Source organism: Pezoporus wallicus, unplaced genomic scaffold (genome assembly GCF_028554395.1).
Source record: "Pezoporus wallicus isolate ANWC-B61680 ecotype Strahan unplaced genomic scaffold, APGP_CSIRO_Pwel_v1 contig_8548, whole genome shotgun sequence".
Lineage (NCBI taxonomy): Eukaryota > Metazoa > Chordata > Aves > Psittaciformes > Psittacidae > Pezoporus > Pezoporus wallicus.
This window is the reverse complement of record NW_026642624.1, coordinates 785,594-811,503: the sequence shown is the minus strand read 5'-3', so window position 1 is coordinate 811,503 and position 25,910 is coordinate 785,594. Positions and strand designations below refer to the sequence as shown.

Sequence of the window (25,910 nt, the reverse complement as noted above, 5' to 3'; positions counted from 1 at the left end):
TATCGGGAGCGCATGTCTTTTTTTTTAACTCAATTTGAATAAAAGGAAAACAAAACATCAAATCTAAAGCTCTGAAACCAGCAGCTACCCACAGACCCACGCACAATCTGTGCAGGCTCAAGAGCTTGGGGTCTACCTCCCCATTTCACAGCCAAGTCCTTGCACTGGGTCAGCTGCATCAGTGCAGTGCTTGGCTATGGAGACCCTCAATAGAGGGCTTGAATGAGGTGGAACCCCACAGCTCAGCCATGCTGCTCCCTGCCCTCAGAGCTCTGGTGCAGCAGTGCCCACAGAGAGAAGTTTCTATCACATCACAGCTGCATAGACCCGAATCGGGGTGCCCGGGACAGGGGTGTCCCCAAAACTGACCTGAGCGCGGGGAACAGCCCCATCTGTACCTTGGGGTTCATCGCTCGCTGCAGCAAACGGTGGCAGATGAACAGCGCTGGCACCCTCATGTGGCCGCCGGGACCGGCGTGTGCTCGCACTCAAACACCGAGCATGGAGGCTGCGAGACTCGGCCAGGAACCTGCTGAGAAGGAGAGAGGGGGCCATGACAAGGACAACGCCTCTAGGACAGCATGGCGCAGGGAGGGAATACAGATCGGATGTCCCCTCTCCTACCCGGAGACTGGCAGCATCTGACTGCTGGAGAAACCAAAGTCCTGATGGAAGCTCATGGCTCCTGGTGCTCACCATCCTGGCTTTGAGTGATGCAAAGAGTTAACCAATGTTAACTCTTTTTTTGGGGGGTGTTAGGGTTAAGCGGCTTGCTTGACAATGTTATTGCTTGCCCATAACAAACATTTATCATGTTCATTATGCCATGTTAGAACAGGATGGGAGGACAAGGCTACTGATAAGAGGAAGGAACTTTCTGGGCCCTGAAACAGGCTAAAACCAGCCTTGTGGTTTGGACAATGACCAAGTCACCAGGGAGCATGCGCAACTATTAAGGTAAAAAGTTTAAGCAGAGGAAGAGTCATTTACTTCATCTTGAGACCCTCACCCACGACCACCAGGAGTTACTGCACAGGTGCAAAGGACCTTTTCACTCATTACAATACAAAGCAGGGATAGGACATGAATATGTATAGGTGTGTTGTATAACCTAATAAATATGTATGATTTAAGAGAATGATTTAGGGGAGAGATGAGGTTGCAGTGCGCATGCCTTTCGGGGAACGATCCCCCATGCGCCTCAGCGCTGAATAAAGCATACCTGCTTTACAAGTTTAACCAGTTGTGGAGTCTACCCGCGTATCGTGCAGAGCAGGTCATTCCTTTCTCCTCACACCACCTTCCAACACGTTTGAGGGCCAAAGAGCAGTGTTCACTGCATCAACCCAAGCTGTTGCCCGATGCCTCGCTCCAAGACTGAGCGCAAGCAAACACAGGAGAGAAAATGGAAGGAGAACACTTGCGTGCCACACTTACCCTGGCAAACCAGATACGGGGAGAGGGCCCAGACCCACACCAGAGACCTTGCAGCGGCTGAACCGAAATGGCTGTGGCAGAAAACATGGCCTTTGCATAGCTCCAGGACTGATTTGCTGCCAGGACAGCCCCTACCTGGCCCTTCCTGATAAGACAGCAGCATCTCTCCAGCCCCAACACGGATGGCACTCACAGGACCAACACCCGGGTTTGGGTTTTAGGTTTTTTTTTGGCTGTTTTGGACCTTTATTTTCCTACTTTTTGCTACCTAACTCATACCCCAGGAGAGGCAGGTACCAGAGCAGGTTCTCCCCCCAACCTCAGCTTAGCTGCTGGTTCCTTCCTCCTCAGGCTATCAAAACGGTAAAGAAAATAAAAGACAAAACCAGACCCAGATGCTGAAACAGGAGATTTAACTAAAATTGAGCGTAGGGTGCTTTTAACCCTCTCCTGCACCGCTGATGTGCCTGGGCTATGTGGTACATGGGAGCATCTCATCCCCTGGAAGCACCCAGATCTGAACCTTGTTTTCAGGGCGAAAAAACCAACAGCCCGGCCCATATTTCCCACATAACGGAATTCCCTCTCCTTCTACATCCGTTTGGAAAGAGAATTAAACCACCCGCAGCCTCCGAGTAGCAGCACCTCGGCGAGCCGCGCTGAGGTAACGAGCGGCACCGGCGTGCAGCCTCCCGGCCCGAAATGGCGGTGCCTGCGTTTCCCCCCTCAACTCCCCTCAAACCAGCCCGAAAACGCCGTGTTCGTGAGGAAAACGCCGTGTTCGTGAGGAAAAGGCTGTGTTCGTGAGGAAAACGCCGTGTTCGTGAGGAAAAGGCTGTGTTTTGGGTTATTTCGCTTTAAATAACAGCTAAAGGGGCGCTGTGCAGCCGCGCTAGGCCCGCCCTGAGGCGGCGGGGCCGGTGCCATCAGCCCGCCCTGAGGCGGCGGGGCCGCGCTATGGGGGACGAGCTGGCGGCGGGGGACGACACCCGTGAGTGGGGCCTCGGGGGGCCGCGCCGGGAGCGGGGTTTGTGCGGTGGCAGAGGGCGGACCCAGCGCCGGCCTCCGTGGGGGGCTGTGGGGCAGGGCCGAGGTGCTTTAAAGGCGTCTAAAACCCCACTGAGAAACAAAGCCGGTTTATAGCCTACTGCGGGAAAAGGGGTGATTTAGCCCTAGAGCATCCTGTATCCCGTCCTGTACCCCTAAGATGCTGCATGGAACGCCGGTAACGCTCACTTCAACGTTCTGGCCCCTCTTTATCGGCCGGTGGCTGGCTGTCCGGGGCTGTCTTTGTGTCCTGCAGCCTCAGCAGGCAGTTCTAGCGTGTTTCTTTGCACACCTTTCCTCTCCTTTGATACTGTTTTAAACCTCTTGCGTAATAAGCTGCCTGTGAGTTGGTGCATTGCACTCACGGTGAATGGTTTAAATTGTTTTCCATGCTGTTTGGGATAACTGAATTCATATTCAGTGCTATGAGGTGTGAAATACCCTGGAATGTGAGCTGGGAATAGAAGGAAAACTGCTAAATACCTACTGAAACACTGACTGTTGGATGGGTGCATGGTATGATGAGGAGTGCATTTACATCTACAGGGCTGGCTTCACCAGTGTGGACACTAAATGGGAAACGCAGACCATCAAAATGAGGAAAGAATATGAAATCAAAGGGATGTTTGGCATCTCTTGGCAATGGTGATTGTAAAATGTAAGAACACATTTTGGTCACCTGGGGAGCAGGGACAGCATCATTGGCTTAACTGAAACACAGGATTTACTCCACTGAACAGAGATAAGCTTTTGCAAGGATGTCATTGTTATCCGTTGGTGTTGATAATTGGCATAAACTCTACACACTTTTGCCACGTTCTCCTCTCAAACGAAGGGTCCGTGCAGTGTGGAAATGCAGTCCCATTAACACACCTGACCAGAGAGAACAACGTCTCAATATACAGCACAGAAAATCCGATTCCTGTAGAAATCAGTGTCCAAGTCCTACTGTTTTAACAGCAGGTCCAGCACTCTTGAATGATCCCTATTAAGATCTCTGTTGTGTTTTTCATGAGCTAAAGGTTTTTGTTTGAAGGCAAGAGGAAAAGAAATTTGAGGGTGAAGTTATACCTCTGCTGCCTTATGAGCCTGTAATAGGGGTGCCTTTGTACTGTGCTCCCCAGAGAGAAATGGGGTAGTGCTATTTGAACAGCAAGCGTGTTTATCTCCTCAGTGTGGTGGGATGGCAACACTAGGATGCTTTGATGCCTCTTGTATGGCATATGGTTAATGTCTAGCCAATATGTTGATACAAGCTGCAGTTGCACTGAGCCCCTGCTACCCTCAAACTGCAGCCTGAGATATGCAGAAAAGAGCAAAGCCAGCTCTCCAGTGGGATGTGACTGGCTCAGGGTCTAACTCAAGCCCTTCTTGAATGGATTCCCCAATAGTGCTGGGGCAGAAACTGAGTCCAACAAAGACTGACACCAGCCTTGCCAAAATCCTCCATCAGGCTGCAGCAGGCCCAGAGTCGCAGCCTTGCTCTTGTTTCTTGGCAGGAACGTTTGCTCAATCAAGGAGAAGATTGCTGGGGCAAGGCCCAGCGTGGAGAGCTAACACTTAAATTGTGCCTAACTGTGCAGGACAAATGCTGCCAGTCAGCTAAATTAGGTGCAGAACTGCCACGGTCTATTAAGAGATGCAACACTAATCACAGGCCAGGCTAGTGGTTTTGTGCTGCTTGGCTGGTGCAGGTTGCCTGAAGGGGAACAGCAGGACCATGTGTAAAGACCTCCTTGTAGAGCAGTGGGATGTAAGGGGAAGGATGGAGGAAGGGGTCTGTGTCTTCTGCCCCAGCCCAGGCCTTTGCACCAGCTCTGGGCCTTGGCGCATGCCCAGGGGACATGGCCTAATGGGTCAGAAGGTTTTTGAGCTGGAGCAGAGAAAGACATTGAATTAGAATTGAAGCCTGTAGGACTGGAAGAGCACTGATGTGGCACAGGGTACTCAGGAGACAGTTGGAGAGGACAAATCCAGCAAACACGGCAATGTCCATAGGGCTGGGATTCTTGCTGGAAGAATCTTTCTGCACTTGAAGGCCACTTGAGATGAAGGGGAGGTTTGTTGGGACATGCTGCCCTGTGCTCCTTGCCAGCACTGTTTTAATGCCCACTCTTCTGTCTCTGCTGCAGTGCTTCATTCAGAGAAGGAGTTCCACGATGCAGCGAAGCGTAATGACACGGCCAGGATGGAGCAGCTCATCAGGAGAGGGGTTGACATCAAAGCCAAAAACAATGTAAGTCCTTGGGTTTTCCACCTCTGGGCTGCAGGAAGTGGGGAAGGTGTGTTTCAGAACTGCTCTTCTGGTTAGCCACTCAGTTGGTCAGAGCTGTAAAGTACACCACCCAGTGCTCAATAGGGCCTGTGGCAACTGCGCAGTTTCACACAGCATTGTCATCTTGGCCAGACTGGAAAGTTGCAAGCACTGAGGGAGGGTAATAATTTATGGTTCCCCTGGGAACCTGTGTGCCAGATACACACAGCTGCAGTGAAAGGTTTTGATTTTGCCATCTCTGTTCACTGAGGCTCTGGGACTAACAGTTCCTGGTGCAGGTCTCTCATTGACCAGTAGGCACTTGGAAATACAGGATTGTACCCATCCCTACTGTTTCAATCAGTGGTCAGCAATGGTCTTTATGCCTGTACTGTTGTTACAGTCCAGAACTGTAGTTTCTGGGTAGAAGATGACTAACACTTGTCTGCCTGACAAGAGAGGAAAGAGAGAGAGGGCTGTGTCCAAAGAAGGCCTTGCACAGTGTGAGAAGTTCTGGCTGCATAGATGGCAAAGGAGATTTTGGCCTTCAGGAAGGCTGGTGGATAAACACACACTCTGCATACATCAGCCTCCCCTCTCTTCTTCCTTCCCTTACAGGCAGACCGGGCTGCCCTGCACTGGGCTGCAGGAGCAGGGAACGTGGATGCTGTGCGACTGCTCCTGGACCACAATGTCCCGGTGGATGACGAAGACAATGTACAAAGGCTCCCTTATATGTCCTGCAGATGTGTTCTGTGCTGGGGGAGCACCGGGGCTGGTGCTGGGCTGAAAGTTACAGACATCACCTTAGCCCTGGGTGGGTGGCACAAGGCATTGCAGTGCTTGGGAAGCTGTGGCAGGTGCAATGCCTTTCTGGAGCAAGCCTTGTTTTCTGCTCTTTTTGGCCTTCTGCTTGCATGCACAGTGACCAGGAAGTAGGCTGGCAGAATCAGTGAGAATGATGGGGATGGTGGTGGCTGCAGATAGCTGCGTCTCTTTTCTTTTGCCCAGTTTGGAATGAATGCACTTCTGCTGTCTGCCTGGTTTGGCCACCTCCGTGTCCTGCAGATCCTCGTCAATGCTGGGGCCAAGATTAACTGTGTCAATAGGGTAAGAGAGTCTCGCTGTGTGGGTCCTTCACACAGCTCTAGAGAGTGATGGATGGGGGAGAGGCTTTTCTGTGAGCTAAGGTGATCATATGTGACAGCATCTGCTATGGTGACTGCCATCTCCACTTCTGCCTTATTCCTAAACCAGGAGTAGTATTTGTAGCTTTATGGGTATACATTGCTTGTTCACCTCACGTGTGCAGTAGTGATGTGGAAGGTGTTATAGAAATGGGAAACAGGTTTAGTGTATCAGCAGTCTTTGTATTTTTAAACAGACCTCAGTCAGGAAAAGGAGCATTAATACTTGAGTCATAACCTGCTGTCTGCAGCACAAGCTAGTTTAGCCCTAGAGGTGGAGGGAGGCATGGAATTGGTCATTGCTAATGGAAACAGCTTGTTAAGAAGAGACTGTACCTCAGTTCTGGACTTGTTAAATGAATGGTCATTTATTCCTGTTCTCCTCTCCAGAATGGCAGAAACCTGCTCCACTGTGCTGCTCAGAAGGGACACATCCAGGTAATGGAGTTCATCATGGAGGACCTGGAGGATGTGTGTGTGGATAAGACAGACAAGGTAGGAAGGCTTTTCACACAAATGTAAACCAGAATAAAACTTAACAGAAGAATAATTTTTTAAGTGCAGCACTTTTTCCCACTGTGGACTGGATTATTGTCCAAGGAATTATTGTGTTGCTTACAGCAGATGCTCTAATCTTGTGCTTTCTGAGCCTTTCTTGGACTGTATTTCTTTGTTTCCTTGTTTCCAAAGTTGGACAGGACAGCGTTCCACCTGGCTGCAGAGAATGGGCACCTGGAGGTGGTGGAGTTCCTAATTCGACTGGGTTGTTCTCGCGGTGCCAAAGACAAGGTACGGGCATAAAACACACACAAGGGAGGTAAATTCCAAGGATTAGAGGATGTAAAAGTCAGGGAGCAGGACACCAAATGAGGCTCATGCAGGCAAACTGTCAGCAGTTGTAACTGTGGTTGTGGTATGTCAGGGCTCTTCTTCCCTATCCACTTGCACGCCATTTGCACCTTAGTCCGTGTTGGATTTCTCTCCAGTGCTTTTCAGATGGGATACACAGTGAGCCTGGTGGTCCATGCTCCAGTTAAGGTAGCTGGGCTCCTTGCCTCACTGCTGCCCCTAATAGAAGACTGCTTCAGGCTTGTGATACTGGTTACAACCTCCTTTTCAGTCGTGCTGGATATACTCTGTGCAAGGTTGTGGCATATGAACACTCAGTCCTGTGATACATACATGTATGAAGTGGTTATACTTTCAGGAAGAAAATACAGCATTGCATTTAGCTGCTAAAAATGGACACCTCTCTGTGCTTCAGAAGATTATAGATGCCGGAGTCGACCTTGATGAAAAGAACATGGTAAGTGTATTTAGATGAAATAAACCCCACAGCAGTTTTACCCTTTCCCTCCCTAGACATACTCTCCTGCCACAATCAGGCTGAGCACTCAGTATTGACAGGAGAGGTCTAGAGGATAGCTTTTACCTAAAGTGTATGTGTTCAAATGCAGGTCACAGTTGCATAGCACCAGTGAAAAGCAGCATCTTCCTTGGACCAATATCCAGTTCTAAAGTGTTGCCTTTTACTTCTGTATATGCTCACCTTATCACTCAATTTGATCTCCATTTTTTTCCCTGACCCTTGTACATTCAAGCACCTAAGTAGTTATCGAGTGTGCTTTAAACTACACTTTATAGTATTGACTTAGTCACTGAACATATGGACCTTCTGTTTGAGATCTCTTTTTAACAGACCTGCTTTGGAAAATTATGTGGGTGGAACATGGTTAATGACTTGATAGCAAATATTGGCTTAGTAATGTTGTTATTTATTCCAGGGCATGCTCCCAATTGAGCTTATCGGCAGTTTTTTTAGTCTTATTTAGTTACTGTCTTTGAAAAGTATATTTGATTGTGATTAAGATCTGAAAGAAAAGGGACACCACCTTCTGTGGTAACTCTGGTGGCATTTGTTTTCCCCCAGATGAGCTGCCCTTTGTGCAAAGAGCAATAATCAAAGCAGATTAAACCTTCTGCTTGCTTCTGTTTTCATGTAAAGAAATGAGCTCTGGACCTCAGAAGGGAGAACGAGTGGTTGGGGGCCATGAGTTTTCAGGTCCTCCTGTGGCTGTCTCTGGGCTATTCCAAGAAAATGGCTTGTCTTCATTGTCCATGTGAAATGCTCTTTTGTTTGCTAATGGGCTGAAAGAGAGAAAAAAATAGGAACACGATGTTTGCCTTGTGGCCCATGGGCCAGCTGTCTCCAGTGGCATAAGGACAGAGCAGTACTTGGGCATATCAGTGGCAGGTAACTGTGCCCTTTATCTTCCTAACAATACACTGGAGATCCACGGCCCTCAGAATTGGTATTTTAACATGTAACAGGTTCAGAAGACAGGGTAGAGACCTCATTCTGCTGCTCTGTCTGCTCCTTGTCTACAGAAACGCTGCTTGTCTCCTTTTTTGCCTTGTCCAGGAAGGACTTACAGCTCTGCACATGGCTGCTGAGGGGGGTCACAGTGACTGTGTGAAGCTGCTCTTGGAAGCTGGTGCTGATGTCAATGCTCAAACACAGGTTAGCTCCACAGAGGTGGTTCCATTTCCAAACACGACTGTGTGGATTTTTGCCCAAATCTGTGGCCTTCCAAGTAGGGCACCTATTATTGAATGAGGCCACGTGGAGCCCAGCACTTCACAAACAGTGCAGATGGCTTTATACAAAGAGGCGGGTGATGCTCTGGCTGTGGAGACAGTGTCTGTGAATTTCTTGGTATGGGAGCTTGGGGCTCTTGCAGGAGAGAAGCAGGGAGACCTCTGTGGATAGCCTGTAACAACTGCAGCCCTGAGAAGCCCTGACTCACACCCATCTCTTTTGATGTGCCTCCCAGAAGAAGATGAACTGCCTTCATTATGCTGCACTGCATGGCTACGAGGAGACAGGCAGGATCCTTCTGGATGCAGGAATCCACATGGATGCTGTTAATCACGTAAGTCTGATTAATGCTCTTATCACTTACAAAAAGGTAAAGCCAAGTTGTGGAGCTATTCAAGAGCACAAAGCAACTTCACAAGGACTAGTGCTGCTGTGGTGTCTGTGCTTACGGAGCAGTGCCCCCAGTCTACCTCCAATCCAGGCTGGAATCTGTCTTGGAATAAGACATGCTGGGCACAGCATGATCCTTTCAGTGCCTGAGCTAAGCTCTTCCTAAGCACAGGCTCTTCTTTCCACAGCAAAACACATCAGCGACACACATTGCGGTGCTGCAGAACTTCCCAGCCATGGTGAAGCTCTTCATCGATGCAGAGTGTGACCTTGACATTGCAGATAATGTAAGACTGCAGCTCCTGTTCTTTGAAACGTGAACCAGTTCCATGGGGGATTTGATCACCTTGGGGATAGGATTAGAGAAGAGTGCTTTAAAATGGGGAAAACCTGGAAGCATAACTTAGGAAACATGAGAGCTGTGAAATGATTGAGTATTGCAGTGAGGTAACCAGTTGATGACATTCAACACCTGGGCTGTGCTAGGTCCCTAGGACCTCTGCACAGCTTATTGCACAGTCACTCCTTAGTCTCAAATAGCATCAGGGAGGGTTTCTAGTGCTGGTGCTGGGGCAAACCAGTTCTGCTCAGCTTGAGGAACTTAACTCCAGTTTGAGGCAGGAGGGTGTTTAGCCCTCAGTTTAAAAAGGGATAGAGGGGAAGGGAGGGCAGAGCTGACAGGGTTCTTACAGCACTTGCTCCTGGTATTGTTCTGTTCTGTCCTTCCAGCCTCATACTTGTCTTCCTCTAAAACATAGACCTTTTCCTCCTCCTGCAGAGGCAGCAGACCCCTCTGCACATCGCTGCAGAGCACGGCAGGCAGGACATGGCAGAGATGATTCTCATTGCAGGAGTTAATCTGAAGCTAACAGACAAGGTAAATGTCTCCATGGGTCAGACAGATTCCATGGGGTCAATATGGATGGTCTTTGCCACTGTTGTCATTATTTTCAAGGGAGGTTAGTAATAATATTAAAATCTGGGTATTTCCAGGGAGAAGGCCTTGAAACGCTGCTGAGCAGGTTATTTTGCATTCTAGTTAATTCAACAAAAGCATTGTGTGAAAAGCAGATATATATTATAGCAAAAGGAATTCTAGAGGAATCGGGTAAGTTGCGTGCAGCCTGAAAGTGTGGTACGCATACAGAAAATGCTGAAGCAGGGTTGGGCAGCCTGTGGAACCACAGTGGGACTCAGCACAGGGAACATGTTCCCACTTTGCTGTGTGAAATTTGGTTTCTGCTCACATCTGAGACTAGAACTGCTCTCCCTGGCATGCCTGAGGGCTGGGCTGGCTCGCTTTCCTTTGTGCAGCATTCAAATCTTGTTCCTTTCTGCTATAAGCTTTTAGATACAGACACAAATCATCCCTGTGCAATCCCAAATTATATTCATGTTAAGGAGTGTAATTACAGTTTCATAGTCCCATCAACCTGTGCTTCTCCTAGGAGACTGTTTCTAATCATGTGTATGTGGAGCCTATAAAATTAATGAGGTTGTATAAATCACTGGAGTTTCATGTGCCAGCAAACCTGCTGTGCAAAAGACTATAAAACACCTCAGACTGTAGTGCTGAGCTGGTCCTTGGCTGGCTGCACCCATGTTGCTGGGGGCCTAAGAGCACCCTGCCTTCCACTGAGGGATGCAGGATGCTTTCCCGACCAACAGCAAGATGCTGCAGAGCCTGGAAAAGGACTCCTCTTGCCCTTAAGGCAGTAGCTCCAAGCTAGCTCACATTCAAGGTGTGTACAGGTGAATAGGGGTTGTTCATCCTCATTGCTCAACAGGCCATGCTGCCTGCTACTACAGACTGTGGGGTGGGCATGGAGATGGTACCTCCTAAGCAAGCAAGGTGTTGTCCAGCTCATTTTTCCCCTTCTCATTTCAGCAAGGGAAGACATCTCTGGACGTTGCTGCTCGGGGCAATCACATCAACCTGGCAGACATGATTATCAAAGCCGATCGGTTTTACAAATGGGAAAAGGTGAGCAGCATACACACCATCCCCTGTGCTTCCCAGGGCAGCTGTGGCTTTGTCCTCTCCATGGTACCACCTGTCAAAAGGAAAAGAAATACAGGACATGCTGGGACAGCATGACCTCTGCTTTCATCTCCTTACTTAAGAAAAACAGAAGTCCTTAACATGCCCACAACATCTGCTTAAGGCTTTCCTTATTTAAACAGCCCCTGTTGCTAAAAAACCCAGGCTGTGCTGAAGGGAATGGGGGTTTTCAAAGATTCTTTGGCAGCTGTTCCCAAAGCCCTGCAGAAGGGACTGGGATACCATTAGCTCCTTTTGCCCAGGAGGAGAAACTGGGAGGCTGGGGAATAAGAGGTACATCTGCAGTATCCTAGCCAAACCCTCTCTTCTGGCTTTGCAGGACAATCTGAACAGTGACTCTGACTCCTGGGTAGCAAAGAACTTGACCTTTAAGCAAGATCACAGGCTGGAAACACAGCACATCCGCTCAGTAATGTGGAGATTGGCTACCAAGTACCTCAGACCTGGTGAATGGAAGAAGCTGGCACATTACTGGAAATTCACTGATGCCCACATTAGGGCCATCGAGCACCAATGGACAGGTATAAAACACCACCCCGATATTTGCCTTCCTTCACTTGGTCTGTGATTCTAGGAGAGAAGTCTGCAATAACAGCAAAGCATGAATTTGTCTAGGAGTAAAGCACACAAACACAGGGGTTACCAGTTCATTGCTCCCTCCCGAGGCACTTGCCAGACCTGCGAGTTCTTGCTACAATTCCTGTTCTATAGGACAGAAGAAATTTGGTAGTTTTATTTTTTGTCTTTTAAGGAGCTGAACCAAACAGGCAGTGAAGTCCCATAGGATTTAAGAGATATGTTAGTAGAAACAGGTTCTTTGCTTCACAAACAGATCACAGCTGGTTTGGTTACTGTAGTTTGCACGATGCAAGGATGGGGCTAAGCTACACTCTGGGGCAGAAAGTCTGTAGTGCCATAAGAGGTTGCCCGACAGGCCCAAGCTCATGCATGGCCACTCCATGAGTTTCACATGAATTAGCAATCACACCACAAGCAGGAATTAAGCTAAACTGTACTTTAGAGCCTTCTAGTAGGCTCCAGAGAGGAGAGCGGGATGAGAGGTGTCCAAACTCACCGGTTCAGAAATCCACTCTGGTCAGGGCCATGCACTGCAAGCACAGGATTTCACTTCTGGTTTCATCTTGCCAGGCACTAAAAGCTACAGGGAGCACGGCCACAGAATGTTGCTCATCTGGCTCCATGGTGTGATCACAGCAGGAGAAAATCCAGTGAAGGGATTATACGAAGGCCTTGCAGGGATTGGAAGAAGAGATTTAGCAGGTGCTATATAATGCTTTTGTCTTCCTTCAAATAATGCACACTGAGCACTACTTGAACACTGTGGTGACACAGCGTATGCGGAGGAAAAACTAACACAACTTCACACAAGGTGAAAGCCACCCTGCCCCTTGCTACCTATTATTAATTAATGCATCCTGCCACAGCTTTATATTTTCATAGAATGGTTTGGGTTGAAGGGACCTTAAATCTCATCCAGTCCCAGCCCCTGCCACAGGCAGGGACACCTTCCACTAGAGCAGCTTGCTTCAAGCCCCTGTGTCCAACCTGCCCTTGAACACTGCCAGGAATGGGGCAGCCACAGCTTCTTTGGGCACCCTGTGCCAGCGCCTCAGCACCCTCACAGGGAGGAGCTTCCTAATATGTACTGTAAATCTCCCCTCTGGCAGGTTAAAGCCATTCCCCCTTGGCCTGTCCCTACAAGCCCTTACAAAAACCCCTCTCCAGGTTTCTGTGTAGCAGAACTTTCTCTCTTTTACAGAAAGCATTCGGAAAAAAGCAAACGCCGACTCTGCCTCTCCACGGAAGTGTGTAGCAATGTAGCACCAGGAGGGCACCAGCGACTCCTTCCACTTGTCCTCAAGTTAGAGGAGAAACACTTGCTGTGCTGCTGATCAGGAGGCAGCTGCAACTTAAGGGCTTCTTGTCATCAACAGCTGGCACCACTGTTGCTTCCCTCTCTGGAATAGGGAAGGCATCAGCAAAGCCAATGGCTTGAAATGCCTCTTTACAGAGGAAGGAGAGTTTTGTCAGCTGCTGCACATGGTCTGGGTGCTGTAGCAGGAGCTCAGTGAGCCAGCCTCATTTCTCATACTGTGAGCACCAGGAACTACTGTTTTACTATAACTGGTTTACATCTCATTTTTGTATGTAATTTTTAAGTGTCTGTTTGTAAGTTATTGAGGGCAAAGCCCTTGCTTTCAGGACTGTTCTTTACTTACCTTGTTTTGGGAAGTGTCTGTCCCTTGTGTCCTAGTATGTTCAGAATGTCCTTCTTAGGGCAGGAATTTAGAAGAGTCAAGGCTCCCACTTGGTCCTTCTGGAACCACGACGGCTGTGATCTGTAACAGAAAATTTCAGATATCATTAACATACACTGTTTATAGATGTACATTAACCTATACATACTGTTCATGAATCAACCAGGTAACTTCCTTAATCCATAGGTTACACTTTTCAAGCTGTAAGAGAAGAATGATCATTGGTTATCTACACAGCCTCTGACAAGGACATAGTTTTCTTAAATACTTACTTATCACATAATACTTTGCATTTATTTTTTACAGTGTTTCAAGGGTAAAATAATGTCTGTATTTCAATAAATCCAAGTTTTACCCTTATATTTGCAAGTTACATCCTAGTTATTCATTATTAAAACAACACTACATAATTTTTACTTAGAGCTAAACCAGCACAACCTTATCATTAAAGCTTGAGGTAGACTCAAGCTTTAATGTGCTGGTGTTCTTCATCCCTAGAGCTGGCTGTAGAGGCAAACCAGGACCAGGGTAATTTACAGAGCTTTTCTCTTGTAGTCACAACAAGAGACCCTTACTGAAAGTGAAGTTTTATTGAAAACCATCTTTTAAACAGCAAGAAAGTTAAAAATTCAAGTGCTTTATTTCCAATAGAAACAAACTAACTTACAACACAACATATGATGCAACTAAGTGATGGCAACCTTGTCACTTAAACCAAATATTCAGCAAAAATATATGGTGGCTTCTAAGTACACAATTTGCATGTGGCAATATATACAGCTGAGTGAAGAGTATAAAAAGAAATGCTGTTCTGCTGAAGAACATGATAGTGAGGACTTTGGTAGCAAAAAGTGTCTTTTATTTTTAAAACTGTAGTCTTCAAAGATGCTTCCTTCAATTCAAAGACTAAAAGTTAAACAGCTTTATCCTATTGTACTGCTGGAGGTTACTGTCCACAGGCAGATCACTGACTGATCCTGCTGGAGTCACACAGTGATAATCGGCTAACGCAAGGGAAAGGGCAGAGTAGGAACAGTTGCTCATACACAGGAAGACCACGGAACCATTTCCTCATTTTCACCAGTGCTCCAAGACCTATTGCTCTTGTTCATTGCTGGAGTGAAGGCTGATCTTCTGGACTTCCAGCTCTTCTGCGCTGACCATGGAGGGATCGATGGCTGCGTATCGGGTACCGTGGAACTGCAGCAAATGGATCTGTTGAACACAAAGTAATGCTGAAACAAGTGTGGAAGCACAAGGTTTTGGTAAAAAAAGAAACATTTCTCCTGAGTAATTATTGTGAGGATGAAGGCTTTTCAGTGCAAGAGGTGAACCCCCAAAGTCAGTCCCCCATGAATGTGACTACTTCCATCCTTGCATTCTATGTCAGCAATCTGGGAGCAGAGCTCAGGCAAGCCAAGGGGGAAAAACCAGGACAGAAAAGACATTTCCTATTGCTGTGCACAGCAGCAGATCTGGTTTGAATGCAGACACTCACTTGAATATACAGGTTGACCTCAGCACTCCTGCAGAGATAGGGGAAGTTGCCTCCTGTTTTGAGATGAGCTCTTCTGGCATTAGGATAAAGTTTATACATTTCCTCTTTCGCTTCAGTCGAAAGCGCGCTTTGGTCAAACACCTGCACAACAAGTCACAGCAGTTAGGTCTGAATCCCAGTTTGATTATCAAGTCAGACTGGATATATGCTGCTCCTGGAAGCAATTCTCAGCTTCTCTCTGGAACAGCATTAATGAAACAGAAAACAAAGGGAACACATCAGAAAGCAAATGCTGTGATATATGAACATACAGTTGTGTTATGGCACAGAACAGTTCATAAGTTGACAAAGAGTAGTCCTGGTGTTGCCCAGTCAGTAAAACACTTGACTAAATATGAAGGTATGTGCTGCCAGTACTTACTAAGTTGCTAAGAGAATGTCCAGACCCCACCTGGAGGGCAGGAAACAGTGTTTAAGAAAAACACACAAAAGGATGACACTGAGATTAACTTACGTCCATGATGGTTACAGGGATGTCCCGAATTTTATGAGGTTCTACATAGGAGTTCTGGCAGTTGAGGGTAAGTCTTGAGGCGAGCTCGCTCTGGCCTAGGCTCTCCAGCTTGCAGTAGAGAGAAACACTGATTAACACCGTATTTCACTACAGGAAGTTAATGCAGTATTAACAACAGAGCCAAAGAGAAGTTAGTTTTACAGGGAAACAGTTAAATATCATAGCTCCAACTTAGTGTTACTCTGGACGGGACATGCTTAAAGTGTGTTCCATTAGTTGCTCCTGCCTCCAGAGCACGGCCTATAGACATAGCCCAGCACCTCCTCCTCTGCCACCTCAGTTTAACTTCCTCTCTTTTGATCTCCATAAACAGAACCATAAAGGCAGATGGTTGCAGCATCAGGTGAAGTGCTGGGGCTGTGACAGTCATCACCTGACCAAAATCCATCCCTTCCTCCTCCCTCCTGGGTAAGTAAATGAAGGAAGCAGCAGAAATATCCACAACCTCCTGCTAAGCAAATCTTCTACTGAGATGGACATCACAGCATGACAGTACACAGGTACCTACCCTGTCCACCATGAAGTCGATCCCATCGGCCATCTCAGGATCCAGAGGACCAGATGCAAAATTCCCAAGGACAATTTTTTTCAGCATAAAAGCAGGCATTAGCCAAAAGCTGAAACAGAAACAGGATGTAACAGCCTTCAAGCACTGAGGACCCCAACGGTGACATGTTTTGTTGTCAGTCCTCCCTTTCCTGGCATAGACTTTGTGCTTTAACTTCAAATGAAATCCTGAAGAAGCTTCAAGAACATGGAGAGGGAAAACCTGGCAGTGAGGTGCTTGAACTGCTCTGGGAAGCTGTTGGTCTTCCATCACAAAAGTGTATTTTAAACATGGTGAATAACACTTTCCTCACTCTAAGTGGTTTTGCTAGAAAAGAGGCAGTTGTTAAATCTGACCACACATCCACAGAGGATCACCAAATGACTGGTCTGTCAGATTCCACACTCCCAGTTGTGAACATTTCCATTCTCCTTATGCTGTGACTTCAAAACTCACAAGTACTCCATCCCACACCTCCCTCACCAGGCTGGAGACAGGTTAGACATATGTCCAGTCAGAGCAGCAGGACACTTCATCAACAGACAGGTTAATGCCATGAATCTGATTGCTTGTCTCAGCCTTGCTTACCTGTTTGCTGTCCAGGTCTGATTGAAGATAGAAGTGTCGCTAAAGGAATTACACAGGATCAGAGACTGAACTCTGGGAGATTTGTGTGTGTATTCAGCAAACTTTTGAGCCAAAAAGCCTCCCAGAGATGCTCCAAAAAGGTGAACCTGGTGCAAGGAAAAGAACCAAAATCAAACAGATCACTCGTGAAAATACGTGACTGCTAAGCACAAGGTTTCATTGCAAAAAATAAGCCACTGTAGTTTTACCCAGTCCTCATGAACCATTTTGTTAAAGAATCCCTCTTCTATTCAACTTCTGGGTCTATGCATGACATAAATGTGATCAAGATTGAAAGAAGGAAATGTTTCCAGACCACAGGCCCAATGTCTGTGTGCTCATCAAGCTTAATAAAAAACAAAAAGGCACATTTCACTTGAGCTTCAATAGCTGTTCCCCAATCCAAGACACTTTGTTGTGGTATCCTGCACCACATGAGCTTGGAAGGGTAACTTCCACAGGATCACATGGAAACCTAAAGTTACCCAATTCAACTTAACAGGCCTAGAACAGCAGCTGAATTTAGGCCAAGTACAACAATTTTCAAGGGTACTCACCTTCAAAAATAAACTAGTTCCAAATGTAAAATTCCAGCACAGCCTCTTTATTTCTAGGCTACGTTTTTGTGTCACGTGTTATACGCCTGCTCTTAAATGAGACTCTCAAACGTTAGTTTTTTATTGCAACACCACATCCATTTCCCTATCCCTGAGCACTCACTTTATCCAGCTGAAGGTGGTCTAGCAGTTTTCTGAACCCATCACAGAACTCCAAGTGATCCCAGTACACTGGATACTGCAACTGAAATAACACAGTTAGAAAAAGCCATCTCGGATCAGTACCTGTCAGCTGTCTCTTTGAAAGCCACCCCACATCTCACATTAAGGGTTTCATGATAGCAACCTGCCTTGCCTGTAGCATGAGGCTCAAGCTTTTCAGCAAGGTCCCTCCAGCCCAAGGATGTGAACACCTCCCCTCTGCTTGCACTACAATACATGACAAGGTACCACAGGGCAACTTTGTTGGGGGAAGTGCAGCATTGCTTCATTCTGTAATCAGTGAGGAGACGCTGGAATGATTCTTCAGTGCTTTTGTGGCATGGGAAGTCGGCAGGCACAGAAACTGTGAACTGCTGTTAGAGTGCTCCTGAAGCTGTTTAGCAGAAATACTGTTGTTCAAATCAATCATCTCAGTCCTGCTCAAGAGCTGACAAGCCACAAAGAGCTGTTGGGATTTTAAGGAGTGACTTAGCAAGCTGGCCAAGAACCACCATCCCCAAGGAAAACATGGAAACCCTGAACTAACCCACGTCTTTGCCTCCTGGCTAACAAAGATCCAGCTGGAGGCAAAGATGACTGGTGTCCAGGGCACACAAGGGAAAAACACACTGAAGTTAATAACATGTATGCACAAGGCTTTGGGTAAACGCTGATGTGGACATCAGAAGATTTCAGCCTGGATCTGCTGCACACTCTGGAGTGCAACTCAGCATCGTGTTCTTTGTAGATTCCCTTAATCAAAACTAAGTTTGCCTTCATTATCCAGCCTCTCAGCACAAGTACATTCACTTTGACACAGCACTGGGAATACTCACAGCGATAACTCTGTAGCCCCATCCAGTCAGTGCCAAAATCTGCTGGAAAAACACATCTGCAGTTCCACTTACAGGAGGGAGGAATATGAGCGGGCAGCGAATGCTCCGAGGCCCTGCATCATACAGCGACCAGACTTTGCTGTCATCATCGTCTACTATTATCTGGAAAGAGAGAGGTATGTGGAGGGGAGAAGAAACACACCAGAGACATGAGGCTCTTCAGCCAGCTTCCAGAATTGCTTCTGCAAAATCTGTGCCATCCAGTAAATGTTGTAAGCCTCAAGACCCCTTTGAACAAGACCATCTTTTGTTCTTCCAGCTTTCTTCTCCAAGGCTTTTTACTAACTGGCACAATAAGGTTTGTGCAGATACAGCTGGAGCAGAACTGTGGCCATGCACTGCCAGACTAAATGTGTGTCTTGACATCAGCTGGATAATGAACACGGTGCCTTGGGAAAGGAACGGGAAAGGAGCCACTGTGCCACAGCCCAGGAGAGCAACAGTCATGGCAGAGCCAGCACTGCCTTGGGGGCAGCTTTTTAGGCAAACATTGATGTTTGCATTCACTGGACATTACAGGTCTGGATACCCAAGCCTACTGAATTAAGCAGTAACACCACAAGTTATTGATCTGAAGCAGTTACAGCTGGCTGCCAGATACCAAGATGCACACAACTCCCAAAGCAGCACTGCAAAGCTGACCTGGGAAGAAAAATGCTTCCATCATCTGGCAGTACCTTGGGAGCATCTGGAGTGCTCAGGACACATGGCTGGCTGAGGCAGAGTATTCACATGCAAGCTTAACGGATAGCTCCTCACACAGTGCCCATCTCAGGCACAATTAGTATCCTTACAAGTACCAGAATGAGGTAAAAGTCTCCTTTTCCAGCAGTGCTGGAGCCTGACTTGTTTTTACAGGGCCTGTTCCATCAGCAAACTGTTTTGTTTACTTAGGATGCTCTTTCAACATCCCAGAACCCAGCCAAAGTGTGCAGCTCAAACCAGACCACCAAGCACAAACCTCTGGGGAAAGCCTGTGTCACACAGTGGGAATTCACCTCCTCTGCATCAAGATTTTACAGCTTTTTGAACAGTAACACACAAGCACAATTTGCTTTTCCATCCCAGCAGTTAAGCTTCTCAGGGAATCAGGGAGCAGCATATCACAAAGCTGATTTGCTTGACTAACAATCTGCTTGTACTGAAGCCGGTATTTCAGGCTCTGGGAGCATGTGAGACATCACATGATACTGTTTTGTAAAGTCTCTATGGAAAAAAGCAGGATTGCACAGCACAGCTTCCAGACCATTCAAAAACAAACACTGTACAAATCCCTTCCACCCCCAAAACAGCCCTTTGCACACAAGTCCAGAGCTCCAGCTGTCAATCCACCAGTAATGTTGGATCTGGGCAGCTGTTGGTGGCTACTGCAACATTTACCTTTAGGAATACTCCTTGGAATCACAAACCCAAAGTTAGTTCATGTCCAGAGAGCTGAGGCTCAGAGATGTTTCTTTCCTCAAATCCAGACAATGAATCAATGGGTTTCAACAACGGTTTGATTTGATTTCTGGCCACATACCGTGTGGTTTCACTCCAGATCCCAAGCCAGGCCAAGCACTATGCAGGCAGACAGCAGCATGGGTAACTGCTGAGCTGGGAGGTTACAGCTTTCTGGTTTTGGTTGATAAACCAGCATCACCTACAGTTTACATAAAGGGTAAAATCTGCTCTGCATCAAAACAAGGGGCAGAACTTCCTGCTTGAGCTTAGCAGGGCCAGTGTCCCTTGGTGAAGGGCTTATCTAAGACAGGAGCAGTGTATGCAAATAGTGGCTCAAAGGCAAAGCTAAAAACTGTTATTTTCTGTGCTGCACTTCCTGTATCTGAGAAAAGCCGGAAGGGTGATGGAGCTGTGCATTTCCTGCTCCTGTCAGGAGGAACATCTCAGCCTGTTCTCAAACAATCTGCTCCAGCTTTGCTTCCTTAAGTTCATCTGACAGCAGTAACATGAGCTTATCAGCAATAATGATAGTCATCCCTTCCTCTGCTCTGTACATGCTTTGCCTGTATTTCAGGGCAGGAGGGGGAATAAATATTCCTAAAGACTGCTTTAGAGATCAATTACATCTTCAAGTTGTGCTTTGCTTCCCCTTCTCTCTCCAAAAACCAGGACTACTTTGATTATTTCCATCTTCTTCATACCCCGCATGCATCACTGTGCCATCATTAGACTGAACCACTAGGGAGGATAGGGTATTCCCATCTGAAGGTCAGCAGCAGCTTCAGTTTACTCATGTCCCCATTTATGAAACCCTAGCAGCAGCTGAAGGCAGCAGCCCCTGGCAGTGAGCTGCGGTGTCACAGTCCCCATGGCAGCAGGAGCATGTTCTGCTGTAACCACAACCTCCAGCACCTTTCATTTATCAGAGAGCACCCCAGAAAGCAGTGCCTCAGAGCAACCACATGCCTTTCCAATGGAATACTGTCCCCTGGGTTTGCTGACCCATTGCCTGAAGGGGACAGCATGGCACAAAGAGACACAGGACATCTGGAACTGGGCAGAAACGGAAAGAAGCTGGACAGCCAGAGCCTAGAGAGCATGCACAATCACAGCAATGCATCTTTCTCACTTACAGAAAACACAAACTGGCAACAATGAATGAGAAACCCTCAAGAGAAGATCCTACAGCCCTTCCATACGGGTAGTTTCTTAGAGAAAGCTACACAACCACTCAGTGGAAATAATGCTGAGCACACATAAGGATTGTTCCTTAGGTTTGGGACACAGTCCCTTTTGTGTGGCCCAACTGCAACCAACCTGCTGTTGAAACAGGCAGTGCTGCTCTTGCCGCTGCTGCCAGCACCATCCTCATGTTCTCACAGCCCACACAGCCATCCAGATTAGGAAACTGAACCAGCTGGAGGTTGTCTTAGCCCAAAAACAAAGTATAGAACACCCCCAAGCTACACAGGTCACTGACTCTCAATGACTGTGCTGGCAGGATCAGCAGGCTGGTGTGTAAAGGTAAGACTGTCCTTCAGTGTGGCAGGATTCTGGGCTCCTTAGTCTGTAACGGCAGCTCCCAGAAGCCTTATCTGCAACAGGTACGTGCAAGAGTTAGTCCAGGGTAGGAGCTACATATTAGCGCTGCACTCCATGCCCTCTGCCATTCAGCACATAGAGAGCAGAAGGTGGAGCACTGCTCACCTCAAACACTCTCCTGTGGTTAAGTGAAAGGGAGTGAAGAAATCCAAGTGAGAGGAGAAAGTGGTTGGAAAGTGTGATTAAGCAGAATACATCTAAAGGACACGCAACGGAAGAAACCACATGGTATTTTCCACCATGGCTCAGGCGCATCCCCACTCCCAGGAACGATGTGCAGGAAGAGCAGAGGTGGCTCTGGCAGCCTGGCTGTGGTGGCTGGGTCAGCTGCCCTGCCCTGGTGCTCCATGAGAGGCCCTGCATGTCATCCCCAGCACACCCCAGTTCCTCAGAGTCTCCTCCTTAGGCATAGCTGGAATCAGGATGCTGGGTACTGCTGTGGCTCACAATTGTGAGCCTCTGCTCCCCACCACCACATGCAGAAGCGACCTCCCAGAAGCACGTGGAAGTGTAGGGCATGCTTTCATGCACTTACATGACACGTGGGACAACACTTCAGGAGATAAACCAGGTCACCAGCACAGCCCCAGCTGTTCTGCATTAACCAGTCTCACCCACCACAGCAAGAGGAGACATTTCACCACAAGACCATGGCAGCTGTACACACCTTTTTAAGAGGAACTGTGCTTCTGAACCAGTTGTAGTCGGGAGAGACCTTAATCTCTCCCATGATGTTTAGGAAATGCTCAGATTAGGTCAGCCTGAAAGAGAGAGACAAAGTTAGAAATCAATAAATTGATCCAACAGCTTTAACAGAGGCAGCACTCAAAAGCTGTGCCACGTACATAAAGCATGTGCAGGGTGAGTTTGCTCTGATCAGCTGATTGTACTGCCTCTAACCCACACCAAGTTTACTTATCTTCAGTGTTCATCCCAAACCATGTAATTCTCCCAAGAGGCAGCCACCTGATTGCCTTAATGTACCAGCCTGATTGCGATGATGCTTTTGTAACAGCTGTAGAGGACAACTGTGTTGCAGGATATAAGCGGCTTAAAAACCTAAAACATGTTTTTGACTTGGCTTTAATTTATGAAGCACTCCAAATTTATGTCTAATAAATATTTATACAGCTAACTCAGCAGTTCACACAACAGAATTAAGTTATTTCATGAACCCACTGCCTAAGCATTCAGACCATGTTCTTCCATCTCAATGTAACTGACCAAAGGGGGTCCCATCTGATCTGAGGCTTAACTTACAAGCAAGCCCTGAAGCTTTAATTCTAACCACACAGAAGCCGACTCTGGTCAGGAGTTACCAGGAAAGATAACTTTGAAGCACACCAATTAATACAGAACAAATAGATTCAGACATGGGTCCACACAGGAATGCCACTAACTCACTCTCTGAAGTCAGAATGTCCTAGCAGACCTAATGAGTGTCTTATGATACTCTATAAATTAGTAATAAACACTTCTAGATTTAACTTCTTTTAAGGCAGTGAGGGGCCATTAGCTTCCATTTATAAAAGAGACTGTATCAAACAGTTCCCAAGCCTGCAGACTCAATGGCTTTACCCTGAAAGCCAACTGCCTCAGGAGATTATTTTCATGCTTTCACACACAGCACTGGGCATAATAAAACAAAGAAACTTTTGCTCTTGTTACTTAACAGTTGCCAAGTATAAATTAATAGGTTTTGTTTCCAAATTCTTCATAAAATAAGACCTTGGTATGTTCTGCGAATCACTCCATTGCTCCCCGCAGAAAAGCTGTTGGTGCACAGGCTCAACCAGCTGATTGGGTTAACAGTTACTTACTATTTCCTCATCCTTCAGCCTTCATTTGCCCTTTGCCAGGCACAGAAAACATGAACTTTAAAGTGAAAGCACTTTCTAAATGTCAAGGCAACACATACAGAGCAAGTGATAACACCTCTCATGTCCCACAAGGGTTTGAGGTACCCTTGTTTCACTTTTGTGTAGCTTTGCTTTGGTGCTTCTATCAACTGTTTTGTTCTTTGCCAATCTGGCTGCAGGTAAAATTACAGCAGAGGTAAAAAATACCTATTCCAACAACCTGCAGAGAAGGCACAAACACGTGTTACGGACTAAGGGGGACAGCCGGTTATTACAGAAAGGGAAGTGCAGTCCAGACCAATTCCTTTCCATAACTACACCTCAAGTAGCTCTCAAAAAGCTGCTCAGACAAAATTAGGGCAGAAATAAATTATCAGCAAATGCCTTAAGACAACATGTTCTCTTTGACCATTATATTGCAACAGGGCCAAGAAACACAAGTCACAGGCAGGGCCTCACTCTGCCAGGCACTGCATGGATATAGAGGCACAGGAAAGGGAGGCCTTCTGCTAGTGATTCTGTTTGCCATAAAGGGTTGGCAAACTTCCTGCTGCAACTGCCTCTCTTTTTCCACCACCTCAGTCTTTCAGCACTGTTAAGCTAATCCTTGTGGGCTGGCATTTCAATTGGAATGAGTTGGAAGCTGCCTATCACCAGACTAGGTAAGGAAAAGCATGATGCAGATGGACTTCATCCTCTCAGGCTATGCTCACACCACAGCAAGAGGCCACCTGCAACATAGATTCTGAGCTTCCCATCTCGCCTCTTACTGCTCATGGAAGCAAACCATTGGCTGATTCTTGTCCAGGTACATCTGTGATCACCACTCTGGAGGACTGCCCCTCTTTTATAGCAAGAGTAAACAGTTTTTTCATTGATTATATAGAACTTTTGCTGAAGTTGATGTCCTGTTACCAATTCTATTTTCCCTTGGCACAGAAACACAGCATTAAGCTTGCCACAAAATAAATATTCATGCCAACAACAGCCATGAGCTTTTCCAGTCACAGAAAAGCTGAACCATGAACTCAAAACAGGGAATCAGCCACTGAAGGCAACTCAAATCAGAAATACCCTGATGCTGTTCATAATGCAGCCTCTAAAGACCCAAGTTTCATGTGCAATAAAACCAAGCAATTTGAAGAACTCTAACCTCTTAAAAAGAATTCCTCTAAAGGAAGAATCACTGATGGATGCATTGACAGCACTTCATAACATTCTCCTTGTGAGTTATCCCCACTACACTGTGACACGTTCCATTTGTTATTGACTTAGACTTTGATTGTGCCACTAGAGACTAACCCCCTGCCAGGGTGGACTACATGAGCGGGCACTCGCTCCTCTCCCCGTGCTGTGTCTGTGTGCGCCAGGGCCACTGCGCAGCTGCCCTTGCACTCCACTGGCCACACAGCACCCACTCCTTTGGGCCAAGAGACCTGAATCAGCAACAGCAGCACTGAGAGCCGGCAGGAGCTGCAGGCAAGCACCAGGACAAGCAGGGGAAACACCAGGGCTACGGGCGCTCTATGAATACCAAACGCAGGCAACGGGGAAGAAGAGCTAGGGATAACTGGGACATGGCAGTAGCACCTTCCCCACTCCCTCAGTGCTGTCACCGCTAACCCAGCCCCAGGGTGCCCACCAACCCCAGTCTCGTACCCAGACACAGCGGGCTCACCCATCTTTGCAGGTAGAAAGGGGGCAAACCCCACTCGGTACTCCCAGCCCAGGCACAGGCTGAGGCGGCCCCTTCCCTTTAGAGCCCCCCAATGACAAGAACCTGCAGTGCAGAGCTTTGAGTATCTTGCTGGGAAGAGTCCAGAGTCCTGCCCCCGCTCCAAACCCAGGGGTTGTGGTATCCCCCTTCTCCCCTACCTGAGACCTCCTCAGAGTCCCCCGGCCCCTGGGGCCCAGGCTTGTGCAGGACTAATGTTGTACCGGAGCCTTAGAGGCTCCCCACCTCAATCTGCTCAGAGCCCGATAGCCCCCCAGTGCCCCCCAGCCCCCCCCTCTCTGGTCCGAGGCCCAAGCAAGAAGGACAGGCCTACCCCCACAGCGACACCCCTTCCCCTCTTGCCGCTCGGCCCTCACCGGCTCGGCAGGGCCCGGGGCCGCCGCTCTCCTCCCGCTCCCCGCCGCGCCTAAGCGGGGGCTCACGCCGCCGGTGGCCACTTCCGGGTGCTGCTCCCGCGCCGGACACGTGACGGCAGGGAGGAGCGCCGGCAGGCGCCATTGCTACCGAGGCGGAAGTAAGCGGCTGCGGCGCCATCGCTACCGAGGCAGGAGTCACGTGCCCCCACGGCGTTGCGGTGATTGGTCGGTGGGCGGGGAGGGCCGCGGCCGCCATTAGCGCCTGGCGGGTCGGAGCGTCTGTGGGGCCGTTTCTCACGGCGTTGTTTTAATATAGAAATAAAGGTGCGGAGCGCTCCGGCGGTGCTTTATTCTGCTCTGTGCCGCCCCTCTGCTTAGTGCAGGCGCCGCTGCCATCCAGCGGGAGAGAGCGCCGGTTTGTTATGTATATATGAGAAATGCGAGTGATTGCAATGAGCTGGCGTGTGTTCAAGGTGGGCTCTCACTCTTTAACAGGCGTTAATTCAGCTCCCTTGATGCCTCTATGCAGAGATACCTTAAAAATGACATTTAATCTTCCCGCTGGGTGCAGCCGAGCAGTAGTGTTATCTGCTGTCAGCACGACCTGATGGTGTTTGCTGTAGGGCGGCTCCGGTTAATTAAGGAGAGCAGCAGGAGATCTGTTCTGGTCTCTTGAGTCATTCCTGTAAAGACCAGGTGGGATCGATTAAGTGGGACGTGACAATTAGGAGCTGAAAGTGAGAAACAGATCTGTAGATAC

The 25,910-nt window shown here is 47.8% G+C and overlaps 2 protein-coding genes across 8 annotated transcripts; one reads left to right on the top strand and one right to left on the bottom strand.

The window, feature by feature from the left end:
• The first annotated feature begins 1,401 nt into the window (after positions 1–1,401).
• On the top strand, positions 1,402–13,028 carry ANKDD1A (ankyrin repeat and death domain containing 1A). Of its 7 annotated transcripts, none has more exons than XM_057431036.1 (15): positions 1,402–1,645; positions 4,617–4,720; positions 5,357–5,455; positions 5,750–5,848; positions 6,316–6,420; positions 6,616–6,714; positions 7,133–7,231; positions 8,348–8,446; positions 8,760–8,858; positions 9,103–9,201; positions 9,693–9,791; positions 10,803–10,898; positions 11,296–11,497; positions 12,126–12,257; positions 12,757–13,028. In XM_057431036.1, exons 2-15 carry the CDS (start codon positions 4,673–4,675, stop codon positions 12,816–12,818), a joined length of 1,437 nt encoding a protein of 478 aa, XP_057287019.1. In that variant the 5' UTR covers positions 1,402–1,645; positions 4,617–4,672; the 3' UTR covers positions 12,819–13,028. The 7 variants fall into 7 exon arrangements, with proteins under 7 accessions (XP_057287019.1, XP_057287021.1, XP_057287016.1 ...); XM_057431038.1 differs by lacking the exon at positions 1,402–1,645 and adding an exon at positions 2,305–2,428; XM_057431033.1 differs by lacking the exon at positions 1,402–1,645 and having other exon boundaries at positions 3,673–4,720; positions 8,763–8,858.
• An 802-nt stretch (positions 13,029–13,830) lies between these two features.
• SPG21 (SPG21 abhydrolase domain containing, maspardin) lies at positions 13,831–25,357 on the bottom strand. Its single transcript, XM_057431040.1, has 9 exons — positions 25,151–25,357; positions 21,868–21,961; positions 18,096–18,257; positions 17,222–17,302; positions 16,463–16,608; positions 15,836–15,944; positions 15,268–15,375; positions 14,754–14,894; positions 13,831–14,470 (listed from the first exon to the last, which is right to left on the bottom strand). The coding sequence occupies exons 2-9, from the start codon at positions 21,928–21,930 to the stop codon at positions 14,351–14,353; spliced, it is 930 nt and encodes a 309-aa protein (XP_057287023.1). The 5' UTR covers positions 21,931–21,961; positions 25,151–25,357; the 3' UTR covers positions 13,831–14,350.
• Positions 25,358–25,910: the final 553 nt, after the last annotated feature.